The following is a 20,534-nucleotide window of genomic DNA, read 5'->3' on the forward strand; positions in this document are numbered from 1 at the left end:
CTCCTCACCCACCCTTCCTTCCCCTCTGTCCCCCCTTCTCTTTCTCAGCCTGTCAGCTCTTCACTCTCCCTGGTCTACACAACACCAGTGGACACATACATACATACACACACACACACACACACAAAAACAAATGGCAACCTAGTCAACACATTTGTGTTTGTATACATTCAATGTTAAACTTTATTGCTGTATCAATAGAGTTGAGAAGAACATGTTAGATTGCAGTTTAACAGTAAATACAGACAAGATACTGAAGGGGGCATCACTATGGAAACCTCTATTCTTCTGCTTCCTTGTTCACTGTTTGTGTCCTCCCTTTATTTACACTGTGTTGAATACCTATTAAAATGTATGCCGGCCGCCAAAGTATGGAAGACGCTAATTCGGTGCAACGAAAATACACAAAGAGGTAGGCTACATAGGCTGTTTAAGAATGCACCATTAATCTCCCGTGTCACAGAGAACACACATTTAAACAAATAATTATTCATCCGATCAACACTATAGGGAAGGTCATAGTATGATGCACACGCACAGCAGAGGACGGCTGTTTATGTGCGCAACTTATTGTGCGCAACCTACCCACTAACGTGCGTGGTTTCTGCGAAACATGGTTTCTGCGATAACGTTGACGAAGGAAACATCCAGAAGAGAAGAGCACCGACGCTGCAAGAAGTCAGACTTTTATCGATTAAGACGATAGACAATATTGTATTTACATTTTTATACGGAATCTGTAGTGGCTTTAGTAGTTTTGAAGCTAATATGGTTGACTAACACTTTCTACAAAACTGTACCGTGCGCCTTGAAGATCTGTAAGCACGTTAAATGCCGTCTGGATACGAGCACATTTAAATAACTTTGGGATAGCTTGCAATGCTCTCAAAGTACGAGAAAGAGTTGATAAGTGAGATATGGGAAAAACTGACTCCTGTGGCATCTGAGATTGGAGCAGACGCTCTCTTCAGGTAGGTTAGGTAGGCCATTGATCCATTGGTCACTATATAGCCCGAATGTATTCAAAGCTCTGAAGCTACGTTTTTGCTGAAATACCTTTTAATGTATGCAGTAGCCTATAAAATGGCCCGCAAATAGCTGTGTCGCTGTAACAGTCAGAACTATTAAAAATAAAACTATTTTATTTGGACTACATAGAATATAATTCTAAATGCAACACGTGTTAAAGTGGAGGTCCTATCATTGGAGTTTAGAGTCCTCTTTATTGCCAAATTGTTAAAGTCCCAAAATATTCAAAACAGTTTGTAATCAGTAACCATCGTTGGAAGACAGAAGATCCAGGAAGTGTCTCCACTAAAAGGAATTCGGAGAATATATGATAAGAAACCATGGATAGCAGATTACATGTCAATGTGGAAAGTAAAATTCACCAAGTTTAAGGAATCCATTTAACTTTTTATCCTTCGCTGTTGCCTCCAGGATGTTCACGACTTTCCCCGGCAGTAAGACTTACTTTGCGCACCTGAATATCAATCATCGGTCCCCACACCTGCTGTCCCACGGGAAAAATATAGTGCTGGCCATAGCAGAGGGAGCGCGAGACATCAGCTCGCTAACTGTTACCTTGGCACCTCTTCAGACCCTTCATGCATACCAACTTCGAATTGACCCAATCAATTTTAAGGTTGTCTTTCAATCATATTTATTTGTCTATCTTATCTATCTCATTATGGAATTGGCTGTCAAATAAGAGATTTTACAGAATGGTATAAATGTTTGTCTTATTACTATTACTTATTACCCTTTTTACAAAGAGTATCCCGATTTTTTTGTTGTTGAGAAAAGGATATAGTATTATAAACGCATACAAAATATATTCGATGCATTGTTATCCAAAAAAAAAAATGTGTTACTAATCATAGTTCTCTGCCGACAGCTTCTTTCTCACTGTATCCTCGTGACTCTGGCGTGTCACTTGAGGGGAAACTTCACATCAGTGGCACACGCGGCCATGGACAAGTACCTCTCGGCCTTAGCAGCTGTGCTTTCTGAGAAATACAGATAAAGGGACCAGCATATGACATGCGTGTTCTATTAAATTATTTATAATGTATTTACTGAATATGTATTCATTAACTTTTTTCTTTGCCTAATAAACTTTTAACACAAAATGTCAGTACAATTTGATTATTGATCACTGCTATGGGATTATGCAAAGACAAAATCTATAGAGCCCGAACCTGTATACAGTACACAATCTATTGATTTATTCGTATTCTGAAGTCACAAACCACATCATCCCAAAACTACAGGACAAGTCATTTATGTTTCATTACTGTAATAGTTGATTATTCTAAAGAATGATTTCGGCACACAGAATGGCTGAGATGTAAGTGACACGTATTACGTGGGCAACGCAAGCGTTCATTGCCGCGTGAGCATAACCTGGCGCTCTCCATGGTTCTGAAACAGTCAGTAGTGTCACACATGATCCATCCTGTATTGCACGATTTTCTTACCCGGAAGTAAAGGACCCATTTCGTTACCACACATTGTAAATTGTACAAATAAACACTATTTTACTTATTTGTGGTCAAGACGTAGTCTACAAGAAGGGGCCTTTTACTTCTGGGTAAGAAGTGCAGGGTAGGATGGCTCATGGCATTGACAAGTAGGCCTAGGCCTCAACAAAACATCCCAATTGAAGCCTGTCGGGGGGTGACTAATCAATTGGAAACGTGTTATTATATGTCAGTCAACCATTGGTTGAATAAAAATCAGAGATGTACACAGGGGATTGTGCATAAGCATTTATCTTCACAGACAGCGAGCACCAATAAAGTCACGAAAAACATTTTTCTTTTGTTTTAAACGTCGTTTATTTTAAAATGCCTTTTCGTCAGCATCGGGGTCTAGATAGATAGAGATCTACCCACCGGTGCTGGGCGAGGAGAGGTATTTAATGGTACTGCCTGCCTAGGGCAGACACCACCACAGACAGAAATTTGGCAAAGGCAGCCTGCATGTCGGGGGAAAATTCGTAGCCCATCCGCCCAGCGATAACAACAACCAGGCAATCAGCCAACAGCTAGAACAAAAGATGGATCAAAAGATATGTCAGTCATAATGCAGATGGATGTAATTTATGGGCTGGAACGTAAAACTGCCCATTACAAGTCATGCAGTAGGCTACATGAGCAAGACTAAATTTGCATCTATAGTATTTGATTCTATTCTATTTCAGATTTCTGAACGGCTCACCCTGAAGTTGTCTGGGTCAACGTGCAGTTTCTCAGAGTGCAGCTCACTTAAGGGGGCATAAGTGTTCTTGATGTCATCCATGTTCTTCAACGCGCGGTCCAGACCGCGCAGCACCGTGATACCGTGAGCAGCAATCATCGGGTTACACATGATGGCCTCCGCATTGTAAAGGTTACCAAACCCCCCGAAATAACGCTGAGTCCAGGGATACACGATTAGACACCTAAACAGGCAAGGGAATCATCATTTAAAACATTGACATGCACGTGCACACAGATAATCGGTCAGACATATTTCTCAAAGGTCAGATTTGGCTGGTGAGATGGTGTGGGAAATCAAGCTCTGGTTAGACAAGGCAGCCCTGCGTGTACCTACCTGGACAGAGCCTCTGGCCCGACGGAGTCATAGTCGAGCTTGGAGAAGATTGTGCTGATGGCAGCGCGCTCGTCGTCTGTCCACTCGACCATTTTGACAGGTTATTCTGTTTCTTGAGCTTTACAGGAAACTGTGTCGGTTGTACATCTGTCTTGGGTTTTTATGAAGTAAAGACGCTCCGCCTCTGTCCAGGAGAATACATCTGGTTGGCTGGCTGACTCCAGGTGTGCCGGCAGAGAACTGATGTTGATGCTGAAGATGATATCCTGAACGTGTGCAGCGATTAGATAACACCTTGTTCCTAGGTCTATAGCACAATAACAATGATTTAGTTACTGTATCGGGTCTATTGAATTATATAATAACTTTTAGTGAAGTTTTATGTAGTTATAAGCCCTATTATAATAGATGAATGGTTATATTTAAATTATGGTATACTAATTGGCCATTAAAAGCATATAGTAAAGATACCTAATTGTTAGACGTTATACATATGAATGTTTCATCTTCTGAATTAAGGATTCAACCTACTTTAACTGGTTTGTGTATTACTCTCTTGAGGAAAGCAGACGTGTACATCTAATAATTAACATTCGTTACTTTGTTATTAATATAATAACAAATGTACAACTTTATAACTTTTAATACCTAGCATCGAGTTCTGAATAATAACTTTTATTTATTTATAGGTCGGTAAATATAGATTAAATCGTGTAATATTTATCAACAACATTAACAACTTTGTTTTATTATCAACATAAGTGTTTTTCCAGAGCATTAGTTTAAAAGCTAATGATGTTGAGTTGGATACTTGGTATTTATTTAAAAAAATACAATTATTCGTTTATTTGTGCATTATTTTTGGCACAATCTTGAAAAATAATCAACGTCATAAAACGTCTTTTATCTCATTAGTGATGTATTTTAAAATACATTTGTGATTTAATTCGGCAAACTTAAAGAAGACTATCTTCTATCTTTAACATTTAATTAAATGTAAGTTTATGGTATTTTTCTTTAAACGTCTATTTTGCACTCAGATGCTTTCTGTATACATATTAAAATTTAAAATCTGTAAACCGTCTCTTCCATCAAGTGGACTCCTTATGATCGGCCTATTAGTTTTAAGTGGTTTGAACTCTAAAATTCTTCGTGCTGTCCATAACCTTACAAGCATTTGTCAAAATCGTGAATTTGGTGACAAATTAGGCTACATGTAAATGTAATTTTAAATTGTCAAACTATTTTAACACACCAATATGAAGTCACAAACCTTCATGTTACCTCACCCCCATGTAGCTTATACGCAACTATGACCGTTTTAAGGTTTTAAAAATCACAAAAGAAACGTAAAATGTAATTGCACCATTTTTATTTCTCAATGAAGAACATTAATTTCAAACACGAGAGACCAATCTGGCCGGTGCGCCGTGCCGAACGGTGCCTGTCCTTTAGCGGTATTTCTCAGCCAGGGCCAGGGATAGGAGGGCCATAAACTTGTCCACAGCGACGTGGACTTGGGGGGTGAAGTCTTCGGGGAACAGCATGGCCAGCACCACAAGGATGCAGTGGGACAGGATCTAAGGACGGAGACAGAGAGGTATGACTTGGCTGGTAAGTTATACATATAGCGACATAAACATTCATTTTGTATAACAGAAAGTGACCTGTTTTCCAATAGTAGGCAGATCCTACGTATCATGTTATGTTTACACAGTAGATGGTTTTAGTGTTAAGTCAAGTAACACTTTGTGCTTGTTCTTTTGCTGTCATATAGGCCTATTACCTTGAAGTTGACAGGGTCAATCCTGAGCATGAAGGCGTGCAGCTCGCTAAGGGTCAGGAGACCACCGACAATATCGTCGATTTTGCTCACGGCCTCGTAGACGCCACCCATGACGGTGATTCCATGCTTCCTGACTGGGGGAGACCCAGGGCTCAAGTCCTTCCAGTGGGCGAAGTATGACTTGGTCTGAGGGTAGACCACCAGCATCCTAGGCGGGGAACCAGAGAAAGAGCAGTGAGCACGATCAATATGATCAAGTCTATCTTCCTCAATAAAAGGCTATGTTGTGTGCATGGCTACTGAATACAGAATAAAACTTAATTCATGCTGCTTTTGAAACTTTAACTTTTGAAAGAATTTGAGCCCATGCATGAAACTAATGGACTTACCTGGAGAGAGACTCAGTTCCGACCTCCTCGGACCTGCTGGACACCTTTGTGAAGAAGTCCTTGACTGTAGTTTTCTCCTTGGCTGACAGGCTCATTTTGTCTGACTTCAGTACCACACAAGCTGTTCAAGAAGTGAACGATGCTTTGGAAGGGACTGGGGTTCTACAGAACCTGAGGCCTCCTTTATGTAGCAGGTCCATCCTGCTCCTCCTCCACTGGTCTGTTATTGGCTCAGGAGATAAAGTGAGTAAAATGTTGGTGAAAAAGAGAAAGAAAGGGGGGGGGGTGCATCAGTTCTTTGAAACTTGGGTGTCGTACCTCTTATCACGTGTCTAAAAATGGAACATCTGATCCACCTCGCAGAGTTCAGATATAGATCATATCATCAAGAGATAATGGGACGAGAATTAGACCATAATGGTATTAAGTGCTATATTGGACGATCTCGTGTGTTACGATCGAAACAGGTTTTTGATGGCGATTTTTGCTGCACAGCAAATTTTACATGCATTTTTTATGATGATGAGAGTGGACATATATTACAGTAACACTACGAGCACTCCTACCCTTAAATTAACACTTTGGAATTCAATGTGAGATAGTAAAAAGGGGAGGGGAATGGCATTGCCTATATCTGAAAGCTAAAAATAGAACTGACACTCTCCTCAAAACTGACTTTTAAAATATATTTAGCTACATAGAGTTATTAAAAATTATTTTCCCACAACTCTTATTAGTGACACTTTGGAATTCTATTAATTTAAGCCTTTACCTTTTTATATCAAATAAATTCTCAAAATTAAGCTCAATAATTGTTTTCCTTTTTCGAAATGTGAGTTTGATGTAGGCCTAACTGTAATATGTTTGAATAAGTCTGATGGTATCTCAGCCCCCTCTGACATAATGTGTTTGTTATAAATTCCCTGATTTGACCTAACTTAGTTAAAAATGTATCAATCCGTTTGAAGTAGACTATTGTTTAAATTATGGCAAGTCGACTGTAGATTTGGGTGTAGGTCTTGTGCCTGTGTGGTGAAAGATAACCGTAGTTTGTCATTCTTATCTCAGTGTCTAAAACTATAGGCTCATGTCACAGCTGGTTGTGGAGACTGTATGGATGTGTGTGAAGATGATCCAGCTTCTGCGTTTCTGAGCAGTATAGGCTGTACTCGGTTGCGTTTTTGTTAAGGCCTATAAATATAAATAATAAACGTATTATTCAATTATTGTTTTGTTCTATACGCAACAAAATCATATTTTGTTCAACATCAACTCTGAAATTACAATCCTGTATACATTTGCTTTATCAAATGTGTTTGACTATAGGCCAATACTAATCATAAACATCTCAGACCGTTCCTGATTGCGGCCACTCTCAACGGTGCAGTTTAAACCAGGCGTGCCGCGGCGCGTTTCAGGATCTCAGACGCGGGTCTCCGCTCTGCTTCGCGAGAGATAGATTAGGTAACTTTTTTATTTTTGACGAACGTCGCGTCCATATGGAAGCCCATTTCCGCTAGTAAAAAAAAACAAAAGATGACAAATTAAGTCATACTAACTTGAAATTATGAGATACGTAAGTCATAATTATTTACATTTAGTCATTTAGCAGACGCTCTTATCCAGAGCGACTTACAGTAAGTACAGGGACATTCTCCCCGAGGCAAGTAGGGTGAAGTGCCTTGCCCAAGGACACAACGTCATTTGGCACAGCCGGGAATCGAACTGGCAACCTTCAGATTACTAGCCCGCTTCCCTAACCGCTCAGCCACCTGACTCCCAATTATGAGATACTAAGTCATAATTATGAGATACGTAAGTCATAATTATGAGTTACTACTAGGCCTAAGTCATAATTATGAGATACGTAAGTCATAATTTTGAGATACTAACTACAGCGTTTTTTAACACCTTGCACTGCTTGCCTTCCCACAGTTCACGCTCGGAGGCGTGTCCGACAGGTTACAGTAATACAGAGTTGTAGGCCTACTCTAAGGTCACTATTGTTGTAGTCATGGCCAAGCGTGCAGACTTGGGTTCATGTACTCACAACATCGATCAAAATACCACTTTTACACAACATTTGTGTAAAAATACACAATATTTTACTAGTGCAAGATTACAGTATAGGCTACATGTTACGCCACCGGTCACTCAATCAGTCGTGTGTCTGCTGGGCTAGCGAGCTAGCAGTGGCACAGAACAGTCACGTAATGTGACGAGACTGAATTTAAAGTATAAAAACACACCAGGGACACTGACAACATCGGCAACCCTGCACCATTCATTATTATTTTAATGTAAACTTTAAATTCAGGCTCGTTACATTTCGGGACTTTGTTCTGAACAGGAACGCCCGGCTTGATTGAAAATGAATTGGAAGCCGCCCACTCCGCTGTAGTGGACACGTATCCCATAATTATGACTTAGTATCTCATAATTATAACGTAGTATCTCATAATTTCGACTTAGTATCTCATAATTATGACTTAGTATCTCATAATTATGACTTACGTAGGCTATCTCATAATTTCGATGTAGTATCTCATAAGTATGACTTAATTTGTCAACTTTTTTCTTTTTTTTACTGGTGGAAATGGGCTTCCATACGTCCAGGCCGCAGATTCACAGTGAAATATCTACACAGTAATTGAGGATGAATGTATTTTTAACAACTACAGCTACAAATCTTTTATTTATGTTGTTCAAAAGTGGACTTTTAAGTTTAAATATGTTTTGCCAACTTAGCACTTTATACCAACTTTTAGGCCTACTTAGAGCTGTCTCTTGAAATCTTTCACTTTTTGATTCGAGTGATTTGTGCGCGCGCTCCTGCGAGGGGGTGATTTTCAGGGCGGGGTGCGTCTGGGGTAAATTGAGGTCGCGTGGAGGACGGAACAATCTGCGCCAGAGCCGTAACGCGCCGCAGACGCCTCCGGTGGGGTCTTACTATACGGACTAAAAGGGTGGTAGTCAACTAGACCTGCCACAACTAGACAGGGCCAGGCGCATGCATAGACCTCACAGACCCTCTTTGGCTGTTTATCGATCCTAAGAAGTTACGCTAAGAACGCATGCTTGCGTTATTGAAAAGAACGTTCTTGCCAAGCGTCTTGCGAGAACGGTCTTGTAAGACCGCGAGGACGGGGAACGATTTGAGATGTGTGTGTTCTTGCAATGATCTGGGAAATCAGATGCGTTCTCGCTGACCAAGTCATCATCCGTAGCATCCTCGATAAAAGGGGCGGATCAAGAACGTTTCCGTGTATTTTGGGCGTTCTTTGTGACTTGTGTTCTTTGGATTGGACCGTAGGCCTACTTGGGCAATGAAAGAAGGCGTCAAACGAGTTCGCAAGAACACAACCTAGAAAAACGTGGATTGGTAAACGGCCACCGAGGTGAAGTTAGTTTCATATTCGACATTCGACATTCGTTTCACATTCAGAAGACGCTACTTTGCAGCGTCGAGTTAGGGACCGGGTGAAAATTACCCATACAATTTTGAAAAATGATGACTTTTATAATGATTTTATGACTATAAAACCTCAAACAAACAGCAGAGTATTCCAACAATGTCTGGTATACTTCCACAGCCTTTAATTTTTCAATAATGTTTTTAAAAGAATTATAGAAAATCGCTAATCTCTGAAAATAGCATGAAATCCTTGCTAATCTCAATATCTTTTTCAAACTTGTGTCAAAAAATCTCAAATATACACCAGATTATTCTAATAATGTCTGGCCTACTTCCACACCCTTTACTTTTTCAATAAAACTTTTTTTTAAATGATAGAAAATCGCAAATCTATGAAAATAGCATGAAATCCTCGCTAATAGAAGACAAGTAATCATTTCATACAAGAAGACAGGATCACATCCACCACAACAGTTCCATTGACAGTCTCAGCTGTCAAGTCTTAGGTAAAACACTTTATATGTAAGGAATATTTTGAATCCAGTCAATACTGAGAGAGAGAGAGAGAGAGAGAGAGAGAGAGAGAGGTATGTGTAAGATTACTCTGATGTAACCCCTCGACACACCCCATCACATGGAGTGTCTGCCTGTCAGAAAAATTGAAGATGTAACTTTTTTATTCTGTATAAAATGATACTGTGTTCAGCATTCCTTGTGTGCAAAGAGAGGCCTACCCCCAAATCTGAACTCTGGGTACACACACAAGACCCTTATCTTGGGGCTGAGGACTAAGGGGGGGTTTGTTTGTTTTAAAGAGATACTGTTTGACAAGGGCTAGATGGAGATGCAAACTCAGGTGACCATTTGCTTGACACCTATATGGTTGAGTTTTTACGACACCAGAACCAGAGATTCAACTAGGGTTGATGACGCAAACACACACACGCGCGCACCAGGTCTATGCAAGGGAGCCAATGAAAGAAGAGTGTGGAAGAAATTGTCAAGGGAGTCAAGTGGCTGAGCGGTTAGGGAATCAGAGTAATAGAGTAATCAGAATGTTGCCGATTCGATTCTGGCCGTGCAAAATGACGTTGTGTCCTTGGGCAAGGCACTTCACCCTACTGGCCTTGGGGAGAATGTCCCTGTACTTACTGTAAGTCACTCTGGATAAGAGCGTCTGCTAAATGACTAAATGTATGTCTCCACTGGAACTGCATGACTATCAGTTTAGTCTAGAAATGTGTAAAAACAAAGCAACCAGATGATTGGAGAGTCTCTACATACTTTAAAAACAATAAAGACCAGGCTAAACATACAGTGATAATGGCAACATATCTCCCTCTGGCATGAAGGTCAGACTACAGTATTACAAATTGCATAGCTTGTAATGAGAAAGTATAACTAGTCTTTTGAAATTGGATGATGTTAATCCCATAGTAATGAACAGTTTTGCTATATCTTAAACACAGTTTTTATTCAGTGAATAGTGTTTGGAATAATCCTTTGACATCTGAATGAACAACAATTGCTACTCTCATTAATACTCTTCTACTTGACATTATATAGATTGCATGCTCTGAATGCATGAGGTGGTATCATGCAGAGTGCTTGGACATGACCCACAGAGAGTTCAACGCCGCCAGAACAGAAACAGACTGGAAATGCCTGGCCTGCAACAGACGGAGTGCCTGAAAATGTCCTGCACTAAAAATAATGTCTTTGTTTTAATAAATGACTAATACCACAGTATTAAAGATTAGAGTTATGATGTTTAGCGTGGATTTCATGCTATTTTCAGAGATTAGCGATTTTCTATCATTTTTTAAAATGTTTTATTGAAAAAGTAAAGGGTGTGGAAGTAGGCCAGACATTATTAGAATAATCTGGTGTATATTTGAGATTTTTTGACACAAGTTTGAAAAATATATTGAGATTAGCAAGGATTTCATGCTATTTTCTGAAATTAGCGATTTTCTATCATTTAAAAAAAAGTTTGATTGAAAAAGTAAAGGGTGTGGAAGTAGGCCAGACATTATTAGAATAATCTGGTGTATATTTGAGATTTTTTTAAACAAATTTGAAAAAGATATTGAGATTAGTGAAGATTTCATGCTATTTTCATAGATTAGCGATTAATTTGAATTTTATTCAAAACTTTATTGGAAAAGTAAAGGGTGTGGAAGTAGGCCAGACATTATTAGAATAATCTGGTGTATATTTGAGATTTTTTGACACAATTTTGAAAAAGATATTGAGATTAGCAAGGATTTCATGCTATTTTCAGAGATTAGCGATTTTCTATCATTTAAAAAAAAGTTTTATTGAAAAAGTAAAGGGTGTGGAAGTAGTCCAGACATTATTAGAATAATCTGGTGTATATTTGAGATTTTGTGACACAAATTTGAAAAAGATATTGAGATTAGCAAGGATTTCATGCTATTTTCAGAAATTAGCGATTTTCTATCATTTAAAAAAAAGTTTTATTGAAAAAGTAAAGGGTGTGGAAGTAGGCCAGACATTATTAGAATAATCTGGTGTATATTTGAGATTTCTTTAAACAAATTTGAAAAATATATTGAGATTAGCAAGGATATCATGCTATTTTCAGAGATTAGCGATTTTCTATCATTTTTAAAAAAGTTTTATTGAAAAATTAAAGGGTGTGGAAGTAGGCCAGACATTATTAGAATAATCTGGTGTATATTTGAGATTTTCTGACACAAATTTGATTTTTTTTTTTAGATTAGCAAGGATTTCATGCTATTTTCAGAGATTAGCGATTTTCTATCATTCTTTTAAAAACATTATTGAAAAATTAAAGGCTGTGGAAGTATACTAGACATTGTTGGAATACTCTGCTGTTTGTTTGAGGTTTTATAGTCATAAAATCATTATAAAAGTCATCATTTTTCAAAATTGTATGGGTAATTTTGACCCGGTCCCTAACTCGACGCTGCAAAGTAGCGTTTTCCGAATGTGAGACGAATTTCGAATGTCGAATATGAAACTAACTTCACCTCGCTTAAACGGCCTTTATCTGCCTGGCCTGCATTGGAACGGCTCCTCTTGGCCCTCCACCACAAATGACACCCACCCACCGCTTCAACGGTCTTTATGACCGGTCACCTAGACGCTGCATGTGATTAGGGACCATGAGCAAACAGATTACACATGTCAAGTCAATTGCTCTTCAACTACAATAACACTTTTTTGTTGCAAATACATTCGTTAAAAATACTGAAGACCCACTGTTATATGACTAAATCAATAACTGTGCAGCATTCATCTTGAATTATTTAAAATTGTTTTGACGTTAATTGGAACGTCAATGGTTCATTCTCTTTATTGGTTGAAGAGTTATGACTTTTGACTTGTTTTTCAGGTATTGTTGACTGTTCCTATGCGATGACAATTAATTAGGCCTAATCTAAATTGTTCAAATAATAGGTTCAAATAATAAAAACTCTGATGTCATGAAACACATTTTACAGAAAAAGACAACCTGTTTGGTTTAATGCATCTTCAGTTCTTTATTTAAGAGTTTATCATTTAGAAGTAGGCCTATCTGTATCCTGATGCATGTAGGCTCTAGTGGTACTGACGGCCCAGGGCTGACACCACAACGCGCAAGAACTTATGCCAGTGCGCCTGCACGGTGGCGGTGAAAGCGGATCCCATCTTAGCGGCAAGAACGACGGTAAGGCAGTCTCCCAGAAGCTGGAAGAAAAAACAAAACCGTATGTTAGAAATAGAAAAAATAAGAAATTTCTATTTTAGAAAGTAGATGTGCAATTGTCTTACCCTGAAGTTGTCTGGATCAACATGCAGTACATCAGAGTGCATCACACTGAGTTGGGCAAAGGCATTTTTGATGTCGTCCATGTTGTTCAGGGCAATATCCAGACCGTGCAGCACCTTGATGCCATGGGCAGCGACTTTTGGATTCCCGATGATGGCTTCCGCATTGTATAGGTTTCCAAACGTGGAAAAGTAACGCTGGGTCCAAGGGTACACAATCAGACATCTGTGGAAAAACAAGATTGACGTGAGGTTCTGCTGGACAGTAACTGCAATTAAAATTAGTTTATCCTCTATGCATTCTAAAAAGAAAATATGGATTAGACTATCTAGGATGTGAGGAACACATTCCTTCAACGTTTCCTCATTCGTTCGTAGGCTGTGCTATATAGGTAGTTTTGCGGTCACCTTTGCAGAGCCTTGGGCCCGATGTCATCATAGTCCATCTTGGCGAAGATGCCGTTGATGCAAGTGAGCTCTTCTGGTGTCCATTTACCCATGTTTACTGATGATTGGTCTCTGGAATCAGAATAATAACTAAATTCTCTAGCATCCCCGCTATTTATGAATCTCCTTCACTCCGCCCATTGACGCATGACATTACTTGATAGTGACGCATATAAGATAAGTGTTGACGTTGCTTCGATTTGTGGTGCACAATATATGACATCCACAAATATTCTTTAGAGTTGCAGAATTGAAATATGTATTTTTATATAGCCTACATTTAACTATAGGCCTATCCAACCCATGGGCCCATTGATTGCAGTGGCAACTGAATAATTATAGAGTCCGTTTAAATGAAAGTATGAGCTATCAATCAAACGTGCAAAGACAGACAGTTTGTTAGGAACACAGCTGGGCTCTGTTGCACTAAATTAGCCTACGTCCTAAAATTGGTTGGGGCCCCCATTTAGTCCTCACTGTTTATAGTTAGACCCATACAATGTATCGTAAGAATAAAGTGACAGAGACAAAAAATTGTTGTCCTAAAATGAGCTACCTCCAAGTTTTGTAAGCACGGTAATTTGACAAGATCTATCACAAAAGTAAACAGATGCGCGTGTGTTGATGCTACAAGTTGCATTTGGTCTTTAATTCAGTGGATTTATTCAGTCTGATATTGTAGCCTACTCTGTTTGGGGTTTACGCATGTATCCATAAGAATATGCCATATAGTCTACTCCAAACCTAAATGTACTGTAAGCCACCATCACAGGGTAGCTGTAGCCTACAGTAAATAATAGATGTAGGGGAGACTGGGGCCATCGCAACAAGGGGCAGTTGCAACAAGTCTTATTCCTCCAATCAGAAACAGCTAGAGTGATGACACTCATTCTGCACATGCACAGTTAGATCCCTCCCACTACCAAGAAGAAAGAAGACACATTCGAGATCTGCTGCTGCATTCATTGACAAAACTTGTTTTGGAGGTATGAAAGTAAATTTTTTCATTAAGTTTATTTTTTGTCATACTGTCCTGACCGTTTGTATGAATTAATCAAAATGTACTTAGTTTGAATTATTGTTTTGTTGACTTCGAAGTGACATGGTTAGCATGTGTCAATGTCAGTGTGGCTAGCTAGCACATTATGTTTTGTCATGGCTGCTTGATTGGGGACGGTTGCAACAAGTTGTTGCAACTGTCCCCTAGCTAAGCAGCAATATCAAAACAGACCACACAACAGTAGGGGAGACTGGGGACAGTCGCAACACTTTTTACATTTCTCTCAGTTTCTCAGAGACTATTTGGACTAGACCAACCAAATTTGTATATATCAAACTTGCATCTGTCTGCTAATTACCCATACCATGTAAAGATGATTACATATGACATATCGTTCACAGTATTCATTTTAATGGAAGAAGCCAGATGTTGCAACTGACCCCAACCCAGGGGACAGTTGCAACAACAATCAGGGGCAGTTGCAACATGTTAAAAGTACCTTAAGTTTCACTAATTAACTTTAGCTTTTTGTCTCAATGAGCATAGAATTCTGACAATAATAACTGTGTTACTATAATATTATCGTATTATTTATTTATACAATAATATTATTGTATTATTTTTTTTTTTTTTCATATTTATCAAATAACAGTTAGAGTTTTGTTCATGTGTAGAACATAGACCTACATAGATTCAGTGTGCAGGTGTTACAGATGCTATTCAATCTCTCCATATTTCACAGGCAAGAATTGAACAATTTGCAATGCAACAAACTTTTATTAAACATGTATTTATTGTACAAAACTGCAACTGTTTTAAAACTGATTCTCTGTCTTTCACTCTCTTATATAGGCTACATAATTCTCTTGTTAAAATGTGTTTTTCCTCGCATATTTATCTTACCTCTTTGGGATTTAACCCATAGTATAAGTCAGCTGCTCTTTTTAAATACTCTCTGAGTTTCCTCTCTTGGTCCTCTGAGAACACTTTTCTGCTGGTCCAGTACCCTGCTCTTGGTAGCTTATTTGATCCCTGGGCTGTAAGGTTCTCTCTTTTTTTATGGAATCTGTATAACGTGGTGTGACAGATGGCAAAGTCCTTGGCCACTGCCCTGACTGACCTGCCCTCATCCCTGATTATATTTGATGCTCGTTCCAAAATATTGAGGGGAACCCCTCTGTTAGTCACCCTCTTCCTCACTCTTGGCATACTGAAAACAAACTAAATGACTTGTTTATGTTGAGAAATAGGCTACCGCAGGCTATATAATAGTAGACTACATTAGGAGTTGTCAAATCCGGGCAAGCTCTTTGAAGTGAGATTCTTTAAGTATGAAAAACTGAAGGCTAAGCTGCTTTATGGTCAGTAACTAACGATTTATCGTTTGAAATGACACATGCTTTATCTCATTGAGCAGTCCCCCCACCCCGCCCCATTTATGGAGTCACCGAAGGGCATATGGTTAATATCCGAATAACATTCTTGGGCCAACTTGTGAAAATAGTCATCGTTTTTTCTTTACTTGCATAGGCTTAACAAGCCTACTGTAAAAAAAAAAAAAAAAGATCAATTTAAGACTAGACTGTTCAAAATACTTTTGTCAAAAATGTTGACGTTAATAACTGTGGTTTTTATATTCATACATAAATAATTTAGATTCTTGGCATAATTGATAACCGGACCATTATATTATTTTCCTATTTAAAGTGAAGAATCCCTCCTCTTTGATATCTACAATTTATCCACACCACCACAACAGGTGAATCCACAAGGTGTTTTATGGATCACTCCCCGCATGTTATTGCAATTATTTAGCCATGTCGAAGAAAAGAACTAAAAGAAATAGCACTAAACGAAAATAGCTATACGCACGTGCGTTATCTGCCTCTGGCAAAACGACAGTAACTCTAACATCAACCTGATGTGGATTCCCTCTTAATTTCCTCCCATTAAGCGTTATCATCTGAAACTGATCCAATTTGGCACCACTGACTGGGCGTGCGCTCACAGTGCACAGCACGGTTACAGCATGATAACCATTATCCATGATAAGCACTGAGCCTTTGGTAATATCTTTATTCAGAAGAAGTACAGAAAGATCCAGAACGAACTTCAAGGTGAGGTCGCATCAAGATAATATGTTTGTATTTTTGCTTCAATGTATTCCCTCTATATCTATCCTAAACTATATATTATTTTAGATAAAACGATCATAAAAACGAACTACTAAACTAACTTAACTCTCTGTTTCGAGAGTACTGCATCCTTGTCTCGATTGCCATCCTGGTCCCCAAGTTCTTCACACTGGAGGGACACGTGGCCTTGGACAAGTTTTTGACCAACGTGGCTCTCGCTCTCTCCGAGAAGTAGCCTCTAGCTTTTGTTGCAACCTGTTGCTGTCCAATGCAGCTCTAAAAGATAACAGCATGAAACAATAAACAGAAAATATCAATACTGTGTTTGTTAATCGTTGTTTTTATTTCATGAAAACCCTATCCTACATTGCAGAACAAGAAGTTAAGTAAGTTAAGACGAAGACGTTGCAACCTTTCATTATTTCTCCCAGAGCAGAGACGTTAGACAGACAAGCAACTTTTGATCAGCTTCATAGTCTTGAGTAGAAGTTAAATTTTCTTTAAAAGGGACATTTACTGTCAGAAAATGCTGAGCCACAGGCTACACAGCTTCATAGATGCACCTTGCGCATGATAAGAGTTGAGGCTATAGGAAACAAAGATATTTAGCAGGTTAATGACTCAAACAAAGTCACAAACAACTCATTATCAACCTTGATGAAGTGTGGAGAGGGATGTGGTCCATCAATTGTAATGTATTTAAAGTCATATTCTTGTGAACGTTACAAACGCCACACTGAAGATTTCTTAAGGTGTGAAACTCACATATGATTCAATATACAGTGCTTGGCAGGCTCGGGCCAGTTGTTCCATCACTTTCATATGATACAATCATGATAAACTTTTCCCTTCAAGAACATTGAACCTTCTACAATATAAAAACTTGGTTGGTACATTGCTGACTGCTGTAAATACAGAAATTGAATAATTGATCCTATTCCTTTATTTGGTTTTCTGAATAACAAAATCACACAAATGCTGGTACAGATACATAAATGTGCACAAGGCTAAATTATGCACTTTCTGAGAGCAAGAATGAAAATAAAACGTCCAAAGGGACCTTGATAACATACTGATGCACCTGCATTCCTCTTAATTCACAAAAATACAGTTTTACAGTGCTTTGTTACTAGTACATAACACTTTAATGTATACACAGCAACAATTTTAAAATTGATATTTTTTCTAAGCACATTGACATTCCATTTGGGTGTTGATGGCCATTTACTTCCATATCACACGGGTCTTCTGGTCACCAAAAAACAACCTGAAAATAAATGGTTGTAAATGATGAAGTGAGTTAGTTACCAGTAGACTATAGTTAAACTAGTAGGCAACATTTTGTTTATGTCATGTTACAATAACAGAAATACAACATAATACATTTACAGAAGAATTTTCAGAAAGCCAGGAAAATGCTGTTTCAATTTCAATATGTGCAACCTCAAAATACATGACGTTTAAATGAACTTGAGAAGTAAAAGATTAGTTTTTTTAACAGAAGTATGAATTATTTTACTAAATACATTTTAATGTAGTGAACATTGAAATATTTAGCTATTATAACTATATTTCACTTGAATAATCAACCATGTTCAGCTGAATGTTTTTATTTGGATTTCAGGTCATGAAGCCTTGCCTTGACATCAAATGCACACAGCACCTCTTTAGTAAGGAGCCTAAAAGGCGAATCCCATAGGCACCCCCCAGACCAGCATCTCCATACCTGACCATGCTGACAGTGAGGAGGGCTCCACAGATGGGGCCCACCCAATACACCCAGTGGTGCTCCCAGTGTTTCGCTGCCACTGCGGGTCCGAAGGCCCGGGCTGGGTTCATACATCCCCCAGACACAAATGCACTGGGACAACAAAACATAGACCTCGAGTTAGGAATAAGATGTTCAACAATGTCATGATCTACAGTTTTAACCTTCAGACTTGTAGTGTTTCTGTGCTCCGTGTCTTACCTGGCCAGGATGTTGTAGTGTTTCTGTGCTCCGTGTCTTACCTGACCAGGATGTTGTAGTGTTTCTGTGCTCCGTGTCTTACCTGACCAGGATGTTGTAGTGTTTCTGTGCTCCGTGTCTTACCTGACCAGGATGTTGTAGTGTTTCTGTGCTCCGTGTCTTACCTGACCAGGATGTTGTAGTGTTTATGTGCTCCGTGTCTTACCTGGCCAGGATGTTGTAGTGTTTATGTGCTCCGTGTCTTACCTGGCCAGGATGTTGTAGTGTTTCTGTGCTCCGTGTCTTACCTGGCCAGGATGTTCTAGTGTTTATGTGCTCTGTGTCTTACCTGGCCAGTATGTTGGCCGTCACAACGAGCCCGATGCAGAGAGGAGCCAACTGAGTCTTTGTTTTGGCGTTGACAGCGCCCATGCAGACCACCAGCGTCAACACCAGTGTCATTAGCATCTCTGCCACCGTGGCAGCACCCACGGCACCGCTGGTCTGCACCACGTCAAACGCCCCCCCGGCTGCACTGGAGAAGTTGGCGCTAGGGGAGACTGCCTGAGGGGAGGAACACGTTTCAGGCTTCAGAGTAAAAGAGTTGAAGATGTTTTGGGCTTTATTGGATCGTGACAGTTACAGAGAGACAGGAAAGGCATGGGAGAGAGAGGGGAGTACATGCAGAAATGGCTTTGAGCCGGATCAAACCCAGTCCATACACGTCATACCGTGTACAGGCAGTGCTTAAATATAATCACAGCTGTTGAGTTGTCAATTAAGATTTCAGTAAGCATGGGTGTTTACTTACTTTGGCCAGCGCAGCTCCAACCATGCTGCCTAAAAGCTGAGCCAGAACGTAGGGTGCTAGCAGAGCAAGCTTCATCCCCCCACACAGGGCCACACACAGCGTCACTGCAGGGTTTAAGTGGCCCCCACTGCACTCACCCAGGACATGATGTATTCAAGGCAAAACATTACATTGGTAAACAATACAATTATAGAACTATGTTGGTACATTTTCCAACCAAAATCCATCCCCAACTAGCATCATAATTTTTTTTTTTTTTAAACCTAATTGTTTACTGTATAATAAATAAATGGACTTCTAAATATCAAGTCACTTAAAATATAGTAGTACATCCCAAAATGATCATGAACTTGCAAAAACTCCTCCATGTTCGAACTTATTACACAACACTATACAGGTGTTTTAAATCTGAGCACACTCTCATAATGAGAGCACATTAGTGAGACAGTGGGAGGTGTTTGTTTCCTCACCTGATCTCTCCAAACACCATGATCAGCACACCCAGAGCCAGGCCGTGAGCCAGAGCAGGCTGGAGACACCCCGACAGCCCCGCGTTGCCGACCACAGACACACACCCCACAAACACAAACAGAGCTGTGCCTAACATCTCCGCCAGACAAGGCTGGATGTAGTGCTCAAACACACTGCTCTCACTCCTGGGGGCCTCCCTGGCCTTGGCTCCGGACTCCACCACGTCGACCCCGCACACGGTAAAGAGCTCTGACTTTGACTCTGTGACGGACATATTTGCGTCCTGTTGTCGCCGCTTGTCAGGTCCACCTGCTCTGGTCTCTGCAGAATGAGTGCAGGCTGTGTGTGTGCGCTGATAAACTGGAGTGGGGGGGGGGGTGGGGGGGGGTTGGGATTGTGTCAAAATACATTGTGGGAGGATTTCTCCAGATTCCCACCCCTTAAAAGTTGGCTTACCCTTAAAAGTTGGCTTGGCATGGGCTACAGAATGAGCATCATTGTAAATCTTATTATTGTTATAGACCTGCATCAGTAGTGATACTGTGGGGTACACACTGTCTGGATCTGTCTGCGTGTCCCATGTTCCCTGACGAACCACACCTGGTTTCTAGTGACGTAATTGGCTGTCCCTAAGGTGGTATATGACCTGAATGTCCAAGGTCATGCTGGAGTAATAATCATCAAGGATGTCCCTGGCTCCAACTGAGTCACAGGGGAGCGTTGGGTCCGGAAGGAGG

At 39.8% G+C, this 20,534-nt stretch overlaps 5 protein-coding genes across 5 annotated transcripts; 1 reads left to right on the forward strand and 4 right to left on the reverse strand.

The window, feature by feature from the left end:
• The first annotated feature begins 517 nt into the window (after nucleotides 1-517).
• On the forward strand, nucleotides 518-2,137 carry hbae4 (hemoglobin alpha embryonic-4). Its single transcript, XM_062455390.1, has 3 exons — nucleotides 518-971; nucleotides 1,441-1,645; nucleotides 1,898-2,137. Exons 1-3 carry the CDS (start codon nucleotides 880-882, stop codon nucleotides 2,024-2,026), a joined length of 426 nt encoding a protein of 141 aa, XP_062311374.1. The 5' UTR covers nucleotides 518-879; the 3' UTR covers nucleotides 2,027-2,137.
• Nucleotides 2,138-2,822: 685 nt separating this feature from the next.
• On the reverse strand, nucleotides 2,823-3,721 carry LOC134015884 (hemoglobin subunit beta-like). The gene is made up of 3 exons (XM_062455387.1): nucleotides 3,598-3,721; nucleotides 3,223-3,445; nucleotides 2,823-3,049 (listed from the first exon to the last, which is right to left on the reverse strand). Exons 1-3 carry the CDS (start codon nucleotides 3,687-3,689, stop codon nucleotides 2,921-2,923), a joined length of 444 nt encoding a protein of 147 aa, XP_062311371.1. The 5' UTR covers nucleotides 3,690-3,721; the 3' UTR covers nucleotides 2,823-2,920.
• A 1,231-nt stretch (nucleotides 3,722-4,952) lies between these two features.
• hbae5 (hemoglobin, alpha embryonic 5) lies at nucleotides 4,953-6,024 on the reverse strand. Its single transcript, XM_062455388.1, has 3 exons — nucleotides 5,773-6,024; nucleotides 5,384-5,591; nucleotides 4,953-5,177 (listed from the first exon to the last, which is right to left on the reverse strand). The coding sequence occupies exons 1-3, from the start codon at nucleotides 5,865-5,867 to the stop codon at nucleotides 5,049-5,051; spliced, it is 432 nt and encodes a 143-aa protein (XP_062311372.1). The 5' UTR covers nucleotides 5,868-6,024; the 3' UTR covers nucleotides 4,953-5,048.
• A 6,642-nt stretch (nucleotides 6,025-12,666) lies between these two features.
• LOC134015886 (hemoglobin subunit beta-1-like) lies at nucleotides 12,667-13,553 on the reverse strand. Its single transcript, XM_062455389.1, has 3 exons — nucleotides 13,394-13,553; nucleotides 12,989-13,211; nucleotides 12,667-12,904 (listed from the first exon to the last, which is right to left on the reverse strand). Exons 1-3 carry the CDS (start codon nucleotides 13,483-13,485, stop codon nucleotides 12,776-12,778), a joined length of 444 nt encoding a protein of 147 aa, XP_062311373.1. The 5' UTR covers nucleotides 13,486-13,553; the 3' UTR covers nucleotides 12,667-12,775.
• Nucleotides 13,554-16,910: 3,357 nt separating this feature from the next.
• On the reverse strand, nucleotides 16,911-20,124 carry aqp8a.1 (aquaporin 8a, tandem duplicate 1). The gene is made up of 5 exons (XM_062455391.1): nucleotides 19,797-20,124; nucleotides 19,327-19,453; nucleotides 18,865-19,079; nucleotides 18,294-18,428; nucleotides 16,911-17,834 (listed from the first exon to the last, which is right to left on the reverse strand). The coding sequence occupies exons 1-5, from the start codon at nucleotides 20,069-20,071 to the stop codon at nucleotides 17,792-17,794; spliced, it is 795 nt and encodes a 264-aa protein (XP_062311375.1). The 5' UTR covers nucleotides 20,072-20,124; the 3' UTR covers nucleotides 16,911-17,791.
• Nucleotides 20,125-20,534: the final 410 nt, after the last annotated feature.

Source organism: Osmerus eperlanus, unplaced genomic scaffold, assembly GCF_963692335.1.
Source record: "Osmerus eperlanus unplaced genomic scaffold, fOsmEpe2.1 SCAFFOLD_255, whole genome shotgun sequence".
NCBI classification, from domain to species: Eukaryota; Metazoa; Chordata; class Actinopteri; order Osmeriformes; family Osmeridae; genus Osmerus; species Osmerus eperlanus.

Excerpts from the sequence above, each read along its gene's own strand:
- hbae4 (XM_062455390.1), top strand. The coding sequence starts at position 880 with ATGCTCTCAAAGTACGAGAAAGAGTTGATAAGTGAGATATGGGAAAAA. Across the intron at positions 972-1,440 it reads GGAGCAGACGCTCTCTTCAG|GATGTTCACGACTTTCCCCG; the intron begins GTAGGTTAGGTA and ends TGTTGCCTCCAG. Across the intron at positions 1,646-1,897 it reads TTGACCCAATCAATTTTAAG|CTTCTTTCTCACTGTATCCT; the intron begins GTTGTCTTTCAA and ends CTCTGCCGACAG.
- LOC134015884 (XM_062455387.1), bottom strand. The coding sequence starts at position 3,689 with ATGGTCGAGTGGACAGACGACGAGCGCGCTGCCATCAGCACAATCTTC. Across the intron at positions 3,446-3,597 it reads GGGCCAGAGGCTCTGTCCAG|GTGTCTAATCGTGTATCCCT; the intron begins GTAGGTACACGC and ends TTGCCTGTTTAG. Across the intron at positions 3,050-3,222 it reads TTGACCCAGACAACTTCAGG|CTGTTGGCTGATTGCCTGGT; the intron begins GTGAGCCGTTCA and ends CTTTTGTTCTAG.
- hbae5 (XM_062455388.1), bottom strand. The coding sequence starts at position 5,867 with ATGAGCCTGTCAGCCAAGGAGAAAACTACAGTCAAGGACTTCTTCACA. Across the intron at positions 5,592-5,772 it reads GGAACTGAGTCTCTCTCCAG|GATGCTGGTGGTCTACCCTC; the intron begins GTAAGTCCATTA and ends TTCCCCGCCTAG. Across the intron at positions 5,178-5,383 it reads TTGACCCTGTCAACTTCAAG|ATCCTGTCCCACTGCATCCT; the intron begins GTAATAGGCCTA and ends CTCCGTCCTTAG.
- LOC134015886 (XM_062455389.1), bottom strand. The coding sequence starts at position 13,485 with ATGGGTAAATGGACACCAGAAGAGCTCACTTGCATCAACGGCATCTTC. Across the intron at positions 13,212-13,393 it reads GGGCCCAAGGCTCTGCAAAG|ATGTCTGATTGTGTACCCTT; the intron begins GTGACCGCAAAA and ends GTTTTTCCACAG. Across the intron at positions 12,905-12,988 it reads TTGATCCAGACAACTTCAGG|CTTCTGGGAGACTGCCTTAC; the intron begins GTAAGACAATTG and ends TTTTTCTTCCAG.
- aqp8a.1 (XM_062455391.1), bottom strand. The coding sequence starts at position 20,071 with ATGTCCGTCACAGAGTCAAAGTCAGAGCTCTTTACCGTGTGCGGGGTC. Across the intron at positions 19,080-19,326 it reads TTGGAGCTGCGCTGGCCAAA|GCAGTCTCCCCTAGCGCCAA; the intron begins GTAAGTAAACAC and ends TCCTCCCCTCAG. Across the intron at positions 17,835-18,293 it reads CTCACTGTCAGCATGGTCAG|GTTGTTTTTTGGTGACCAGA; the intron begins GTATGGAGATGC and ends ATTTATTTTCAG.